This window comes from Rhinatrema bivittatum, chromosome 8 (genome assembly GCF_901001135.1).
Source record: "Rhinatrema bivittatum chromosome 8, aRhiBiv1.1, whole genome shotgun sequence".
NCBI lineage: Eukaryota > Metazoa > Chordata > Amphibia > Gymnophiona > Rhinatrematidae > Rhinatrema > Rhinatrema bivittatum.
This window is the reverse complement of record NC_042622.1, coordinates 253,789,217-253,807,463: the sequence shown is the minus strand read 5'-3', so window position 1 is coordinate 253,807,463 and position 18,247 is coordinate 253,789,217. Positions and strand designations below refer to the sequence as shown.

Genomic DNA, 18,247 nt, shown 5'->3' with positions numbered 1-18,247 from the left:
CTAGCCTTAAGGCCATCTGCTCCTCTGAGAAGGAAACAGGATTCAGCCTTGAAAATGCAAAGAAAATGCATTCTTCATAAATGTCTGTTGTCCAGTCATGTTTCCTTCTCAAGTCTCCTGCAGGGTAAAGAAAACCTTTTAGGCTTACCAAAGGGTGAGCATCAGAGGCCATCAAAGTTGTTAGTGGGAGCCCCTCTGAATGAGCTTGGGGTGGGGGGATCGGTAAACGGATACAGTAAGTATAAGCCTGTGGTTATGCATTGCTGGACTTCCTGCGGGGGTGTGCATTGGGGAAACTCGTCTGCGGGGAATGCACTTCGCGCTCCCACACATGCACACACATTCCCATTTAGTTTTTAGAATGGAATGGCAGCTCTGGTTGGTTGCTAAGGGAATAGGAGCAACAGAAAAAAGATGTTCATTAGCATTTGAGTAATCTAGCAAAGCAGAAGAGCAGACTTGGTTTCTAAGAGAAGCTTGCCAGAGCTCCTGCATGTCGTACAATACATGCTTCTACTCACTTCAGAACCCAGTAACCATAGCAACATCTGCCAAGCAAAGGGTGTACTCGGGAGTCTGCTCAGACAGACACAGAAACCCAGTTTGTCTTGCTGTTAGAAATATATTTGCAGACTAAGTCTCCCTGCCTGACGGTAGCGCAGACTGAGGGAGCCCCCCCCCCCCCCCCCCACACACACACACACACGCAGATTAGTAGTGTAGACTCAGGGAGGGGTCCCCTCCCCGTTTGATGGTAGTGCAGACTGAGAGAGAGAGACCCTCTTTCTTTCCCTGCTGACGGCACAGGCCGAGGGATTTCATTCCCTCTTAACATCTTCCTGTTGGGGGGGCAAAGATGGGACTTGTCCCAATTCCATCAGAGTTACAAGAGTGGGTGGGTTGGGGGTAAGGGGCTGAAATTTCACCATCCCTGATACCTGAGAGCTGATCTCCCTGGAAGCTGTGTCAATTGTGGGGCCAGTTTCAGAAAACGGAGCCAAGCTGATTCATATCCCTCCCCGTGTTCATGTTCTACTCTGTAAGGTCTGGAAGCTGCATCCACTTCTAAGTTAAGGAGATGCACAGAACATGTCATGTTTTTCCTCTAAGTTCATTACCTTGTTTTTATTATCCTATTTATTATTATTATTATTATTATTATTATTAATAATTCTGTTTATTATTGCACCAGGGCTGAGATGTGACAATATGTGTTACCACATTTGGTCACATCAGCTAATAAAACTATGCAGCATTAAAGTGGGTTTCCCCCACCCCGTCCCTCCTTTCTCTCTGTCTCTCTCTGTCTCTCTCTCTCTCTCTCTCTCTCTGTCTCTCTCTTGTATTCATATGGGCATTTGCTAGTGGCCCTCAAGTTTATATTTCTCTGCATTTTTATCTTCCACACTCTCTTATCTCTTTCTCTCTATTTATTTTACCTATTTTTGCATGATGTTTGTGACTCTGAAAGCTGCATCTATCGATGGAACCGTGTCAGATCTAAAAGAGGCTTCGTTAGGGTTTCTACACCCGAAAACCACAAAAATTTCATTAGAGTTTCTCATCTTTTTGATCCTTGGAGCTCCTCCTGGAGGCTCACAACTCACAACCTAAATTTTAGCACTGCTCCCATGCTCCCCCTCTCTCCTCCCATGTTACTTAATGCCAAGGTGGTGCTTTGGGCCAGGAGAGAAGGGATAAAGTTGGGAGCCCCTAATAAGGATTCTGATTTGATTCCTTTGGAAGTAATCATTAACTTGGTTCATCAGTTCTGAAAACTTTTAGTGTCCTCCTTCCCACTTTTCCCCCACTGGAAACAGGGTCAGAGGCTTCAGTGGTCCTTCAGAAAGAGGAAATCTCTTGTTAGACAAGGGAGAGTGCCAAAAAGAATCATGTTACCTGAGGCTTTGAACGTCTCAAGAGAAAAGAAAGTTTGGACTCTGGACTTTTTGGCTCTTGAGAAAAGGGCTCATTCAAGATAATCTCTGCAATGAGTCTCTGGTGAAGAAAGGCATCCTGAGGACTCCATAGAGTGGGAGAGAAGTTGGGCTGGGGGGAAACTCAGTGGCTTATAGGAGATTTCAATCTGAAACATCAGATCTGCTTTTAAAGATGAGAAATTGCTAATAAATTTTTGTGTATTTTTCTGTGCTGTGAGGGGTCTACTCTTGATCTATGGAACCCTGTTGCTATGAAATACGGCTTCATGTCTTACATATTATCTATTTTATATTGTTTGTGAAGTAAGTTTTTTTGAAGTTCTTTTTGTTTTTATTTATTTTTTGGTTTCATAAGAAGGTGCTGTCTGTGCTTATGGAGTTTTCCCACTTTCTTTTCTTTTTTTTTTTTTTTATTACCCTTGTGCATTTTATCCGCAGTTCGCCGGGTTGCACCTCGATTCTCCATCTTACCTGTCAGCCAAGAAATCATGCCCGGAGGCAACGTGAACATCACCTGTGTTGCAGTCGGCTCACCGATGCCATATGTAAAGTGGATGATTGGAGAGGAGGATCTGACCCCAGAGGATGATATGCCAGTAGGACGCAATGTCCTAGAACTTACCAACATCAAAGAGTCTGCAAACTACACTTGTGTTGCCATGTCCAGTCTGGGCGTTATCTATGCCACTGCCCAGATTACAGTGAAATGTAAGTGCAGAGGGGGAAAGCCCTGGATGTCACCAGGATTATCGCACAGAAATGCAGAGATGTAGTTGAGCCATCTCTTGTCCCAGGTGTTCCAGGACTACCTTAGGGACTTGGGAAGTTATATCAGTTTATTTGTCATTGGTTTCAGACTGGTGATTAAAGTAGTGGGACCATCCAAGATCTATTACAAAAATCACAAAGATCCTCTACCCAATGAAATCACTCCAAAAGCCACTTTCACTTTTTCTCCCCGGATTATGTACTGGAAATGTTACAGTGCTGAAGCGTGTCAAATGTTAATTTGATACCAATTATCAGAGCTAACATTTTACATTGACAAAAATTCAACAGACTACAAACTAACTCCCTCAAGTCTTACTCATAGAGCTTTATCTTACGACCCACTTGCAAATCTTTTGCTACCCACATTCAGATCCTGGCCCACAGGGTGGCGGGGGTGAGTGAGAGCCATGGATTTACACAAGCTAATTAAGACAAGACCATCTGGTTTCCAGCACTTATCCTGCCTTTCATTTGTCATGTCTGAAAGTGAAAAAAGGATAAAATTTCCTGGATGATGAGAGAGAGTCACACATCATTGAGGGTGAGGAGAGATGGGTTGGTGAAAGAGAACAAACCGAGATTGGGGGGGGGGGGGGGGGGGGGAGAAATGTGAAATTTGCATTCCAAATACAATAAAGTATTGTTATCTTAGACTAATGACTAGCATTAGAAATGTACAGTAGTAATTAATGGTACATTGTAATTATGAATTGTAAGAAAAAGAAAATAAGGCGGGGAAGATCCTTCCTTGAGGTGTTTGTGAAGTGCATTTTCACAGTATGTTATTAATCAGTAGATTGTAGGTCTGAGGCAGTTCCTTTATTGCTCAACTCAGGTCTCCAGATGTTTGAATATTTTCTGTTAATGGAGCAATAGCAGACAAAAGAAAAGGTGTTTAACACACGCACACTATTTAATGCCTCCTAATTTTCTCCAAGAAACTCTTGTTGATATTCTAGGTTCCCAAGACTGCCAAATAAGTACTGTTTGTCTTTAGTCTGTCTTTTATCTGACTATCCTATCTACCTAATTAATAGTTTCTGTTCTTTTTCCATTATATTCCCAGCATGGTGTAAATGGTGTGACAAAAGTGCCCCCTTACCCACCTTAACCTGTTGAGGGCTAGAAGGGGCTTGTGTTTCAGAACTTGAACCCCCTTCATGCTGCTCTTTCACCAACAGGGGTTGCACCTGCATTAGTGCAGTTCTCTTCCTCCCTCACTGATGCATCCTTTATGCATTCTAATTGTAGACATAAAGGCTAATCCACAAATTGTAGGTAATACCTTTCTTTTGGACTAATATAAGAATGTAAGACTTGCCATACTGGGTCAAATCAAAGGTCCATCAAGCCCAGTATCCTATGTCCAACAGTGGCCAATCCAGCTCAGATGTACCTGACTGGATCCCAAAAGATTGATAGATTCCATATTGCTTATCCCAGGGATAAGCAGTGGATTTCCCCAAGTCCACCATAATAATGGTTTATGGACTTTTCCTCTAGGAACTTGTCCAAACCTTTTTTAAACCCAGCTATATCAACAGCTTTTACATCCAGCTACACTAACAGCTTTTACTACATCCTCCGGTAACTAGTGCCAGAGTTGAATTATGCAGAGTAAAAAAAATATTTTCTCTTATTTGCCTTACGTGCATTTCCTAATAAAGTCATTGTGTGTCCTCTAGTTTTTGTACATTTTGAAAGAGTAAACAACCAATTTACATTTACTTATTCCACCCCAATCATTTTATAGACCTCTGTCCTATCTCCCCTCAGCCATCTCTTCTTCATGCTGAAAAGCCCTAACCTCTTTAGCCTTTCCTCATAGGGGAATTGTGATTCGTTTGCAGCTAGCTTTTGAAAATTGTACTCCCTTCATCAAATCTCTATACGGATGCAACCAAATGTCAGTGAATAGATCTGATCTTTAAATGGCACCCAATGATTCAAAGGGATTTATACAATATAACAATAAATAGATCACAAACCCCTCTTGGAAAGATCTTTTGCACAGGAATATATGCTACTGACTACCCTGGCATCGGGTGATGCATCTAACATAACCAAAATGTTTTTGCTACAATCTCTATGAATAGATCTGAGCATTAGCTTCCCATGTCATGGTAGCCCAGTTTTATATATATATATATATATATATTACCCCATACTAACAAAGTGAAATCAGGTTTGTAGAAATTTGTGCAAATTAATTAAAAAACCCTGAAATATCACATTTTCTTAAGTATTCAGACCCTTTGCTATGACACTCGAAATTGAGCTTAGGTGCATCCTGTTTCCATTGATCTTCCTTGAGATGTTTCTCCAAATTGATTGGAGCCCACCTATGGTAAATTCAATTGATTGGGCAGGATTTGGAAAATCACACACCTGTCTATATAAGGTCCCACAGTTGACAGTGCATGTCAGAGCAAAATCAATGCCATAAAGTTGAAGGAATTGTCTCTAGACCTCTGGGACAGGATTGTGTCGGGGCTCAGATCTGGGGAAGGGTACAAAAAATTGCTACAGCATTGAAGGTCCTGAAGAACAGAGTGGCCTCAATCATTCTTAAATGGAAGAAATTCAGAACCCTAGAGCTGGCTGCCTGCCCGCCGGCCCAAACTGAGCAATCGGGGGAGAAGGGCCTTGGTCAGGGCGGTGACCAAGAACCCGATGGTCACTGATAGAGCTCCAGAGTTCTGCTGTGGAGATGGGAGAACCTTCCAGAAGGACAACCATCTCTGCAGCACTCCTCAGGCTTTTATGGTAGAGTGGCCAGATGGAAGCCACTCCTCAGTAAAAAGAACATGACAGCCTGCTTTGGAGTTTGCCAAAAGGCACGTAAAGGACTCTCGGAGCATGAGAGAAAATTCTCTGGTCTGATGAAACCAAGTGAATGCTTAATACTTTTTGTCTGGAGGAAACCAGGCACCACTCATCACCTCCCAAATACCATCCTTATGGTGAAGCACGGTGGTGGCAGCATCATGCTATGGGGATGTTTTCTAGCTACAGGAACTGGTAGAGTAATCAGGATTGAGAGAAAGATGAACAGAGCAAAATACAGAGAGATCCTTGATGAAAACCTGCTCCATAGCACTCTGGACCTCAGACTGGGGCGATGATTCACTTTCCAACAGGACAGCGAGCCTAAGCACACAGCCAAGACAATACAGGAGTGGCTTTGGGGCAAGTCTGTGAATGTCCTTGAGTGGCTCAGCCAGAGCCCAGACTTGAACTTGATCGAACATCTCTGGAGAGACCTGAAAATAGCTGTGCATCAACGCTCCCCATCCAACCTGACAGAGCTTGAGAGGAACTGCAGAGAAATACGGGAGAAAATTCCCCAATCCAGGTGTGCCAAGATTATATCATCATACCCAAGAAGACTTGAGGCTGTATTCGCAGCAAAAGGTGCCTCCAGAAAGTACTGAATAAAGGGTCTGAATACACATGTAAATGTGATTTTTCAGGTTCTTTTTTTTTAATTAATCAATTAACACAAATTTCTACAAACCTGATTTTGCTTTGTCATTATGAGGTATGTAGATTGAGGAGGGAAAAATTATTATTCATTTTAGAATAAGACTGTAATGTAACAAAATGTGGAAAAAGTGAAGGGGGTCTTTATAATTTCTGAATGCACTGTATATTGTATGGGAAGGAAGATGGGAGTTTATATTCACTTTTAATTCCTATTCCCCACAAGTCAGATGGTTTGTTATAATATTGTAACTTCTGTGTTTTCAGCACTACCCAAAGCTCCTGGAACGCCAGTGGTAACAGAGACTACTGCGACTAGCATCACAATTACCTGGGACTCGGGGAATCCTGACCCTGTGTCTTACTATGTCATCGAATACAAGTCTAAGAGCCAAGATGGGCCATATCAAATCAAAGAAGATATTACCACCACCCGATACAGTATTGGGGGGCTGAGCCCTAACTCAGAATATGAGATTTGGGTGTCAGCCGTTAACTCAATTGGGCAGGGACCCCCCAGTGAGCCTGTGGTGACTCGTACAGGGGAGCAGGCACCTGCCAGTGCCCCTCGCAATGTCCAAGCACGAATGCTGAGTTCCACCACCATGATCATACAGTGGGAGGAGCCAGTGGAGCCGAATGGACAGATTCGGGGCTATAGGGTCTATTACACCATGGAGCCAGACCATCCAGTGAGCAACTGGTTAAAACACAATGTAGACGACAGCCTACTGACTACAGTAAGCAGCTTGGTGGAAGATGAGACTTACTCAGTCAGGGTCTTGGCATTCACTTCGGTGGGAGATGGACCCCTTTCTGACCCAATCCAGGTTAAAACACAGCAGGGAGGTGAGTTGCAATAATATAGTGGTCTCATCCTATTCAACTACCACCTTCTTCCTCTCTGGAAGTTCCCCAGTGGAGATCCAAAAAGAAATAGAATCCTGTATGGACTGGTATGGAATTGTTTGTCCTATATTTCCTACTGACAGTAATAAAATCAATAGGTAGCGTGCTGTTGAATGCATTGTAACTCTGTTTTGTAAATAAGTCATTTTAGTTCTTTGTTTTTTTGCTTTTATCCTCCCTTGTAAGGACTTGGCTTTTGTTTATCTCTCTCTCATCAGGTAGCCTACACACTTTTCCTTAGAAATTTTTATTTCTCCCCCTTCTCCCTCAAAGCCCCGATCCAAATATGGGCCATAATTTGCAGTAACCACATACAAAAAATTAGCCCAAAATAAAGGACATATAAATCTGGATCAAGGAAATATTTTAATCAGAAAGCATAAAGTGAAACCACTGATCCAAAATATATACAAACATTTTTTAAACAATTCAGTTTTTAGAAAAATAAATCAACCATGTTGTTACCCTTATGGCGAGATGTTAGAATGCCCTTCCGGAGGAAGTGGTGAAGTCTAAAACTGTGAAGGACTTCAAAGGGGCGTGGGATAAACACTGTGGGGCGGATTTTCATACTCCGCGAATAGGCCTACTTTTGTTTGCGCCTGGAGCGCAAACAAAAGTACGCTGGATTTTAGTAGATACGCGCGGCTCCGCGCGTATCTGCTAAAAGCTGGATCGGCGCGCGCAAGGCTATCGATTTTGTATAGCCGGCGCGCGCCGAGCCGCGCAGCCTACCCCCATTCCCTCCGAGGCCCGCTCCGAAATCGGAGCGGCCTCGGAGGGAACTTCCTTTTGCCCTCCCCTCACCTTCCCCTCCCTTCCCCTACCTAACCCACCCACCCGGCCCTGTCTAAGCCCCCACCTTACCTTTGTCGGGGGATTTACGCCTCCCAGAGGGAGGCGTAAATCCCCGCGCGCCAGCGGGCCTCTTGCGCGCCGGGCCGCGACCTGGGGGCGGGTACGGAGGGCGCGGCCACGCCCCCGGACCGCCCCGGGCCGTAGCCACGCCCCCGTACCCGCCCCCAAAACGCTGCCGACACGCCCCGAAAACGCCGCGACGACCGGGACCGCCCCCGACACGCCCCCCTCGGAGAACCCCGGGACTTACGCGAGTCCCGGGGCTCTGCGCACGCCGAGCCCTGCTCGCGTAAATCCGGGCGGATTTACGCGAGCAGGGCTCTTAAAATCCGCCCCTGTGGATCCATCAAGTCTAGAGGGCGTGAATAAAGAGGAGGTAGCAAAACACTGCACGGAGCGGCAGTAGCCACAGAGGCATTCACGGAGCGGGATGCCAGTGGTTGGTGTTCCACCTTCACGGAGTGGAAGGATGGAGGGCTGCCATCTCAAAAAAAAACAAAACAGGGGTGGGTAAGAGTATGGGGCAGGGGTGTGGCCTGCTTGTTACAGCGGTTGCTACCCCTAATTGAGCTGGATGTTCACTTGGATGCAGATACGGCGCTGCTCTCTACATTGGTGGTGGGGTGGAGGGGCATTAGGGCTGGAGGGTACTGGAAGCCAATAGTAACAGGTGGGAGAGAGAAAAAGGGAAATAAAAAAATGGATAAAGTGCGTAGCTTGCTGGGCAGACTGGATGGGCCGTTTGGTCTTCTTCTGCCGTCATTTCTATGTTTCTAAGTGAAACACAAGTGGAAAAGATGCTTTCATACTTTAACCTCCCCCCACACCACAACAAAAGTGTGTGTAAGGAGTCGATTTTTTTTTTTTAATTCTTTATTTATTGATTTTTCAAATACATAAACAAAATCATTTTTTGCTTATAAAGAAATACGTGGATACTTAATTATCATAATCACATTCCTTTACCCCCAACTCCAGGAAAATTTCTTATAAGGAAACTTTTAATACACATAAAAATAAAATAACCTGTTTGGTCTTAAACAATTTTTATATCACTTTTCAGTTTTTATTAAGTCCCACTCCCAGCAGAATAATTGGTAGGGAGGAGATTTGAAATCTTTTAAGGAAGCCCAAAAAAAAGGATTAACCAAATAATCTTAACTCATGGTGCACATTACAACAGTTCCATATCTACTCTTTACTGGGTTAGAATGTTAATTTCCCTGGCATCTATAAACTCTTTTAGTTACTCAGAAGTAAAAAATACAAAGCGTTCATCTCCCTTTGTTAGGAAACATTTACAAGGAAACAATATTTTAACAGTATAGCCCAGCCCCACAGCCTCGTCTGAGGTTTAAAAAACCCCGGCATCTGGCCTGCTTTGCTGGAGCCAAATCAGGGAAGATTTTTACTGCAGCTTCATGGAAATCAACCGGGTATTTCTTGAAATATGATTTCATCACCATGCCGATATCCTTAGTTGTAATAAACGATACCAGGATTATTCCTCTATTTATCACTTCTAAGGTAGAATCTTCTAAAAATCCTGTCAAGTTCCCTGCAAAGGGAACACTATTAGGATTTCCTGGACGTCTTGATATAGGGAGAAAAAAGCAAGAGTTAATAGATGGAAAATTTCCTTTAGCTATTTCCAGTTTATCCAGCAGAAATTTCTTCAGGGTAGTGTAGGGAATTTCCCCCACTACTCTAGGAAAATTAGTCAGACGTAAATTTAAATGTCTGGATTTATTTTCAATAAATTCCATACGTCTGGATATTACTTCGCGATCTTTAATCGCCGCTATCTTATACTGCTGAAGCTCATTGCCTTTCTCTTCCAAACCATTAACTTTCGCTTTTAATAAATCGACTTGGTTTTGTATATCTGCAGATTTTTGACAACTTTGTACATTAGACTATTCCATTTTATCATTCAAAGAGTTTATAGCTGTAGCCATCCCAGCCATAAAATCCCATAGGGAGTCTAGGGTCACCTGTGCAGGCCACGTTGGAATGGCGATTAACTCCTTCCTGTTGGTATTTACTGTGAACATACCTCTTTCCAGCCTTCCACTGGTTTCTGTTAGTCCCACAGTCCTTTGAACTTCTATCGGGCTCGATGTAGAGGGTCCTGATATCATACCGTCAGGAATCTGTGAGGGGCCCTCCGGAGTGGAACCGGCTTGAAACACCACCATTTCTCCACTCCTTGTCTCCTCATCTGCCCTCTGAACAGGCGGCTGCCTCTGCTCCGGGCTAAGAGACACCTCCCCTGCCGGCGTAGGCGGCTCTTCCACGCCGTCACGCACATCAGTTTCCTCGGTTCTCTGCTGCTGAACTGTTGGGTACATAAAGCCGGTTATCTCTAGCTGAAGACTTGTAGAAGGGGTCGACATGGACGGGTAGATCGTACTTTTCCCTTCCTCTTTGCAGGCATTATTCAGCAGTAATATAAAGTTCGAGAGAGAGCTCCAGCTTAAGACTCAATACGTGCGGCCATCTTGACTCCTCCCCCGATGGAACTCTTTTTGAGGAGTAGATTTTAAACAACCACACTTTCCCTGTACGTACCCGAATCAGTCCAGACCATGGGTTGAGCCTCCTATCCAGCAGATGGAGACAGACCAAAACTGAAAAGAGTAACCTATATCAGGACAGAGCCTACCCTGCAGGCCCCCAGTATTTGTCTGTCTCCAGCAGATGGATCAGCTCAACCTGCGGTCTCCTGATCTTGGCTAGTCTAGCCATATTTCCAGTTTGGGTATTTACCTTAGAGGATCAAGCAAGTACTTTTTTTGGTTCTGGTAAAAAAAAAAAAAAAAAGGAATTGTCTCTGTTTTTTCTTCTTTGGAGACAGCATTGTCTCCACGCTCTTGTTTGGCTTAGGGAGGCTTAGCCCCTTGTGTTTTCTTTCAGCATAGCCTAAGCCCCTGTTCCCGGTGCGCCTATAGGGGGTGAAACTGGCGGTCCAGTCATTCCCCCCTCTCCTAGCTGCCCTTAAATGTTCAGGAGATTTCTCTCCTGTCAGTGCCTTTAGGGCACTCACACACTCTTTTGCCTACTTTCCTTTTTGAAAAAAAAAAAAGAGGTAAATTAAAGAAATTAAGTCTCCCCACTAGCTCATTATTTTTACCTCGGGGCAGAGCTTCTTTATCGCTGGCAGCCGGATGCTCAGAGAAGAGCGTGCAGGGTTCAGTCCTCTGCCTCCACTCCTCCTGGCAGCGAAGGAGGGCCTAATCAGCTGATTTTCTCTGCGATCGCGGCTTCTCTTCACTGACAATGCCGCAATCGCACTGCTGCCAAGCCAGTGGGGAGCAGGCTGTGTTCTGCGTGTCTGCCAGGGGGGGAAGGCCCCTCCCAGGCAGCGCAGTCAAATCCAGCCCGGGGTCGATCTTCCAGGCACGTGGCCAGTCCGTTCCCGGGTCGGCAAACCGCGGGAATGGTGGCCATTTTGGGTGTTTTAGCAGCCCCCGATTCGGGACTGCTCAGTGCAGGGGATGAAGATTTTTTGGGTTCTCCCCCCGATTTAAGCCCCAAGCAACCCCAGGACGTGGTCCCTGACCCCCCACCCTCGTTTTTCTTCGGAATTTGTGCTCCTCGTGCACAAATCCTCCCTGGCCAGCTTGCAGGAGGAGGAGGACCCCTCCCCAGGTCCCCCGCCGGCCAAGCTTCCGCGGTTGGACCCTCCACTCCAGAGCCGCAGGGGGCTGTCGGTGGGGGTGATCCCGGGGGCCCCTTCCTGTCCAGACCCTCTGGCGCCTTTGGGAACCCCGGATCCGGATCTGACTTTGGATTTAGCGGGGACGCCTCCTCCTCTCGAAGGGGATGATCCCAGGGTTCTCCGTTTATTTCAGAAGGAGGAGTTGGAACCCATCATTCCTTTTGTCCTCCAGGAGTTAGGAGTTGAGGGTCCTCCGGCGGATACTCTTAGGCAGCACTGCCTAAGCACATGGACCCGGTCCTGGCTGGACTCCGGGCCCAGGCTTCTGCTTTTCCTTTTCACCCTATGCTCAGATTGCTACTCCTCCGGGAATGGGATGCTACCGAGGCTGGGCTCCGCGTCGGGAGAGCCATGGACAAGCTTTATCCGCTCCTGGAGGACTGCCTGGAACTGCTGAAAGTTCCCAAGGTGGATTCTTCAGTCTCCGCTGTGACCAAGCACACCACTATTCCGGTGGTGGGGGCTATGGCCTTGAAGGATGCACAGGATTGCAAACTCGAATTCCACGTTAAGCGTATCTTCGAGGTACTGGCATTGGGAGTTTGGGCGACTATTTGCACCAGTCTTATGCAGAGGGCTGGCCTTAGGTGGGTTCAGCAAATACTCGGCACCCAGGACCTTCCCCCTGCGGAGGCTGAGCAGGCTGAAAGGTTGGAAGGTGTTATTGCGTATGGGGCGGACGCTCTGTATGATCTTATCCATGTCCAGGCGTAAGCAATGGCCTCGGTGGTTTCAGCCAGACAGCTTCTCTGGTTATGCAATTGGTCACTTTGCCTTTTAAGGGTAAGTTGCTTTTTGGCGAGGACCTTGAGCAGCTCATTAATTCCTTGGGTGAGAACAAGGTTCACAAGCTGTCGGAGGACCAATCAAAACAGTCTTGAGCTTTTGTGCCTTCCCGGTCCCGTTTTCGGGGCCAACATCCATATGCACTTGGGGGCATGGTGCTTCTTCTCGGGGTTATCCTGCGCGGTCTCAGTCTTGGTCTCAGCCCTTTCGCGGTTGTCGGCCCTTCCGTGAAGGGGCACCTCAGCGTACCACCCCGAAGCCCGCTTCCCAATGAGATTCGGTCGACCCATTCCTCCGTCCCCAATCTAGGGGGTCGTCTCTCCCTATTCTTCGAGGAATGGGTCAAGATCACGTCGGACCAGTGGGTCCTCGAGATTATTCGAGACGGTTACGCTTTAGAGTTTTCTCGAGATCTGCTGGACCTCTATATAGTCTCTCCATGCGATGTCTGAAGCGGGAGGCAGTGGCTCAAACCCGTGCCAGGCTTCAACAGCTGGGAGCCATTGTCCCGGTCCCAGAGGCGGAGCTTGGCGCCGACCAGTATTCCATCTACTTTGTCGTCCCAAAGAAGAAAGGTTCCTTCCGCCCGATCTTAGACCTCAAGAGGGTCAACCAGGCCCTCAAGGTACCTCATTTTCGTATGGAGACCCTGAGGGCGGTCATAGCAGCTGTTCATCCCGGCGAATATCTGGCCTCTCTCGACTTAACAGAGGTGTACTTACACATCCCGATTCGCCCCGCACACCAGAAGTATCTCCGCTTCCACATTCTGGACCAGCATTTTCAGTTCCGGGCACTTCCCTTCGGTCTAGCCACCGCGCCGCGCACCTTCACCAAGGTCATGGTGGTGGTGGCGGCAGCTCTCCGACGGGAAGGAGTCCTAGTCCATCCTTATTTGGACGACTGGCTAGTGCGAGCCAAATCGGAAGTCCTCTGCAAACAGGCGGCCAGCCGGGTCTTAGCTCTCCTTACTTCTTTCGGGTGGATAGTAAACTTTCCCAAGAGCCATCTCCAGCCTTCCCAGGTGTTGTAATTTCTGGGGGCATGCTTCGATACTCGGGTTGGAAAGGTGTTTCTGCCCCGTGCTCGAGCATCCAAGTTTGTCGACCAGATACGCAACCTTATCTCGCTCCCGCTCCCAACGGCTTGGGACTACCTCCAGGTCCTGGGGACTATGGCCTTCACCATCGACCTTGTCCTCTGGGCTTTTGCGCATATGCGTCCGTTACAGAGAGCTTTGCTATCCCGATGTCAACCGGTGCCAGAACAGTTTCAAATGGTTCTCCCGCTTTCGGCCTCTACCATCGCCGACATACAATGGTGGCTTTTGCTTCAGCATCTTCTGAAGGGAATGCCTCTTAGGACTCCACAGTGGATCATAGTCACCACGGATGCCAGTCTCTCCAGCTGGGGGGCAGTCTGCCAGTCTCAGACCACTCAGGGTTATTGGTCCCCGGTCCAAACACGCTGGCACATCAATCGGCTGAAAGCCCGGGCGGTACGCCTAGCTCTTAAGGAGTTTTTACTTCTGCTCCTAGGCAAGGCAGTGAGGGTCCTCTCCGACAACTCCATGACGGTAGCTTATATCAACCGGCAGGGGGGCACGCAGAGTCGCTTATTGGCTCTGGAAGCCAGCCGGCTCCTTACCTGGGCGGAGCGACATCTGGATTGTCTTAACGGCCTCCAACATTGCGGGCAAGGAGAATGTGCAGGCCGATTTCTTCAGTCGCCAGCGTCTCGATCCAGGAGAGGGAGCTCTCGGACGAAACCATGACCTTGATCACCAACAGGTGGGGCTCTCCGCACCTGGACCCCATGGCGACTTTGACCAACTCCAAGGCCAACAGGTTCTTCAGCCATTGGAGAGAGCACTGTTTGGAGGGAGTGGATGCCCTTGCTCTACCGTGGCCATCGGATATCCTCCTTTATGTGTTTCCTCCGTGGCTTCTCGTGGGAAAAGTTCTCCAAAGAATAGAACTCCACGAGGGACCGGTCATCCTGGTAGCTCCCGAATGGCCCCGCAGGCCGTGGTTCGTGGATCTGGTCAATCTGGCGTCAGACAGCCCTCTGTGTCTCGGCCATCTTCCTCATCTACTACGGCAGGGTCCCGTATTTTTCGACCAGGCGGATCGCTTTTGTCTAGCGGCCTGACTTTTGAACAGCGATGGCTGAAGCGTAAAGGCTACAAGGAAGAGGTGATTACCACCCTTTTGCGGGCGCGTAAGCCATCTCCTTCGTTAGCTTATGTCCACATTTGGAAGATCTTTGAGAAAGTCTGTGCTGACTTGGGTGTCTCGGCGTGTTCGGCGCCGGTCTCCGTGGTCCTTTCCTTCCTTCAAAAGGGCCTCTCCAAGGGTCTGTCCTTCAATTCGTTACGCGTCCAAGTGTCCGCTCTCGGTTCTCTTCTCGGTCGTGTAGAAGGGCACCCCTTGGCGTCTCACCTGGACGTTGCTCGGTTCTTGAAGGGAGCCAAACACTTGAGACCCCCCCGTCCGACCCACATGTCCGTCATGGAATCTCAATTTAGTCCTCCGGGCTCTCTGTGTGGCTCCGTTTGAACCTCTCCGTCAGGCTACGCTAAAGGACCGTACGCTTAAGGCGGTTTTCTTAGTTTCTATTTGTTCCGCTCGTCGGGTTTCGGAGATTCAGGCGCTGTCCTGTCGGGAGCCTTTTCTGCGTTTTTCGGATTCGGGAGTCTCTCTCAAAACAGTTCCTTCCTTTTTGCTGAAGGTCATTTCTTCCTTCCATGTTAATCTCTGCGGAGGATGTCACGGGTCCCAATGGGGGCGATCTTCGCCGACTTGATGTGAAATGGGTGTTACTCTGTTATCTCCAAGTCACCAATGAGTTTTGATTCTCCGATAATCTTTTTGTCCTTTGGAGTGGTCCGAATAGGGGAAAACAGGATTCTTGGACTATTATTGCTCGGTGGCTGAAAGAAGCGATTGCCTCGGCTTATATTTGTCGAGGCCGGTCCATTCCTGAGGGCTTGAAGGCTCACTCCTTGCGCTCTCAGGCTACTTCGTGGGTGGAGAGTCAGTCGGTCTCTCCACAAGAAATCTGCAGGGCCGCTACATGGACATCCCTGCATACTTTTGCTCGGCATTATCGTCTAGACCTGCATGCTCCAGTTTTTGGTTCATTTGGGCGGCAGGTGCTTCGAGCGGGACTGTCTCGGTCCCACCTGGTTTAGGGAAGCTTTGGTACATCCCACGGTCTGGACTGATCCGGGTACGTACAGGGAAAGGAAAATTAGTTCTTACCTGTTAATTTTCTTTCCTGTAGTACTACGGATCAGTCCAGACATCCTTCCCTGGTTCTTCTTCCTTCTCTGCCGTCCGCTCGAAGCTCTTCCTACAGGTCTCAGGATGACTATCACCTATCATTATCTTAAGGACTCTGGAAGAATCTATATGATGTCCAAGGATATGCAAGAGCACTATTTTACAGAGTCCATTCCTTGTTCATAATTGTTTCGTCAGTTACTCTTTTGAGTCGTGTTTACTTGCTTGATCTTTTTACCAGGTTATCGTAGTTCTTTTCTGCTTTGACAATGGTTATACTGAAGGGCTGCAGGGTAGGCTCTGTCCTGATATAGGATACCTTTTTCAGTTTTGTTCTGTCTCCATCTGCTGGACAGGAGGCTCAACCCACGGTCTGGACTGATCCGTGGTACTACAGGAACGAAAATTAACAGGTAAGAACTAAATTTACCTTCAATCATTAAGCACCAAAAAACAATTGTACCAGACCAAAAACAGTTATTGTGTCCCCAAAACTGCAGTGAACATATGGTGGAAAACATTTTAAAAAACCAAACAAAACAAAACACAGATTAATATTTCCCTCACAGCATTAAAGCACCGCATCAGTTTTGCCCCTGACATGACCGTGTTTTGCTGTAGCTTTATCAAGGAGCTACAGTCAAACAAGAGCCTTCGGATTTGCTCTCTGGGAATCTTTTTTTTTTTTTTTTAGTTTTTATTATCAAATATAATAATAAGCATAATGACAATAAAACAGTTACAGTAAAGAATACCATTATGAACCTTAACATCAGAATTTCCAGTACAAAAAAAGAATATCTGTTATAGCTACCAATTGTAGACTAGGTTGGAATAAACAATAACCCCAAGCGATTGCACTAGACCATCTTTATAGCTAGCTATGGAGTCCCTCTCAGCCCTTTTTGTCCTCCCTCCCTTCCCCTGTATCTCTCCCCCCCCCTTTTTGTCCCTCTTGTACCTTCATAGGGGCCTTTCCATCCATGTTATATAGCGGATCAGTGGGGACCACATTCTATAGAATTTGGGTAGTGTGTCCCTTCTGAGGGCTGTTAATTTCTCCATATATTTATTTATTTATTTATTTATATTTATTTATTTTTAATTTTTATATACCGAAGTTCTTGTAGGGACTACAAATCACTCCGGTTTACATAAAACAAAGAACTGCTCAACAGAGAGTAGAGCTTTACATGGAACTGTAGAACATATGGAACAGTATAAATGGATGACAACTTAACATAGTGATAAATAAATAAAAATAATAGTTTAACTGGTAATAAATAAAGAGTTATATTATTTACTATAAGCAGTATAACTGTTTAAAGTAGAAATAAATATTAAGAATGCTAAATATATATATGAAATAAAGTGAATTTTTGAACTCAAAGATAGTTGTCCAGTTGCAGATTCATAAAAGTAGTACTTAGTACAGTGTCCATAATTAAAGGATACCTAGTAATTAGGAAGTCTATCCGTACAAATATATTGTATTTGTACAAATATATTGTATTTGTCAATACAAATATATTGTATTTGTCGTAATTTACCATATAACTGTGATAAAGTCGGTGAATCTGCGAGTTTCCACTGGGCTGCAATCAGCAATCTAGTAGCAGTCGCAAAAAAAGAAACATTTTCTGTGATTCATCATCTAATTCCGGGAATGGGAGCCCAAGTAACCAATATTCTGCCCGCATAGGGATCCGGACTCCCCACATTCCGCCTGCTATTTGTTGGCAATCACCCCAGAACCTTTGTATTCTGGGACATTGCCACTACATACGCCAATACGTGCCAATCTGAAAACACTGCCGCCAACAAAGGGGGGGGGGGGGGATCGGCCCGGGAGCCATCTTGCCACTCTCGCTGGGGAGTAATGCCAGCGATATAGAAGTTTATAACTATTTTCCATCATGGATGCGGACATCGAGAACCGTCCCAGGGTCCCAAAGCACTCCTCTCATTTAGCTCTATCCCACGGAGCTCCAAGATCCCGTTCCCATGCCACCAAGTGGGCTGCTCTCCCTTCCACACTATTTAGCAGCAATTGATATACCTTAGAGATTCCCTTCTGAAGACAACCCGCCAGCAGACAGTACCCTTCAAACATCGAGCATGGACTTTGTAGATCTTGATGTCCCGGGGTACCCAAAAAATGCCTGATTTGTGCATACACTAAAAAAAATCCTCATTTGTTAAATGAAACGTATCCTGCAAGTCCGCAAATGAGGCCATTCCTTGACGCCATACTTGACCTAAGTGGGTTAACCACTGAGCTTCCCATTGCCGGAAAGCCGGATTGCTCTGGCCCTCGGTAAAATCCCGAAGATAGCGTATATGGGACAGAGCAGAGTATTGTTTGGTACCAATCAATTTAGTTTTCCATTTTCTCCAAACCATTAGGGTAGATTGAGTGCTCGCAGTATGCTTGTCATAGGCAAGTACAGGGTGTGAAGTGGAGTCCCCCCAACCAGTACCTGTTCTATCTCAAC

At 46.5% G+C, this 18,247-nt stretch overlaps 1 protein-coding gene across 26 annotated transcripts in view; it reads left to right on the top strand.

Annotated features, from left to right (window-relative positions):
* The window catches only part of PTPRS (protein tyrosine phosphatase receptor type S), a 568,002-nt gene that overhangs the window by 373,699 nt on the left and 176,056 nt on the right, over positions 1–18,247 (top strand). For all 26 annotated transcript variants that reach the window (XM_029614603.1, XM_029614614.1, XM_029614622.1 and 23 more), the window contains 2 exons: positions 2,379–2,648; positions 6,462–7,043. In XM_029614603.1, coding sequence (XP_029470463.1) covers positions 2,379–2,648; positions 6,462–7,043 — 852 coding nt within the window. The remainder of the gene's footprint in view (positions 1–2,378; positions 2,649–6,461; positions 7,044–18,247) is intronic.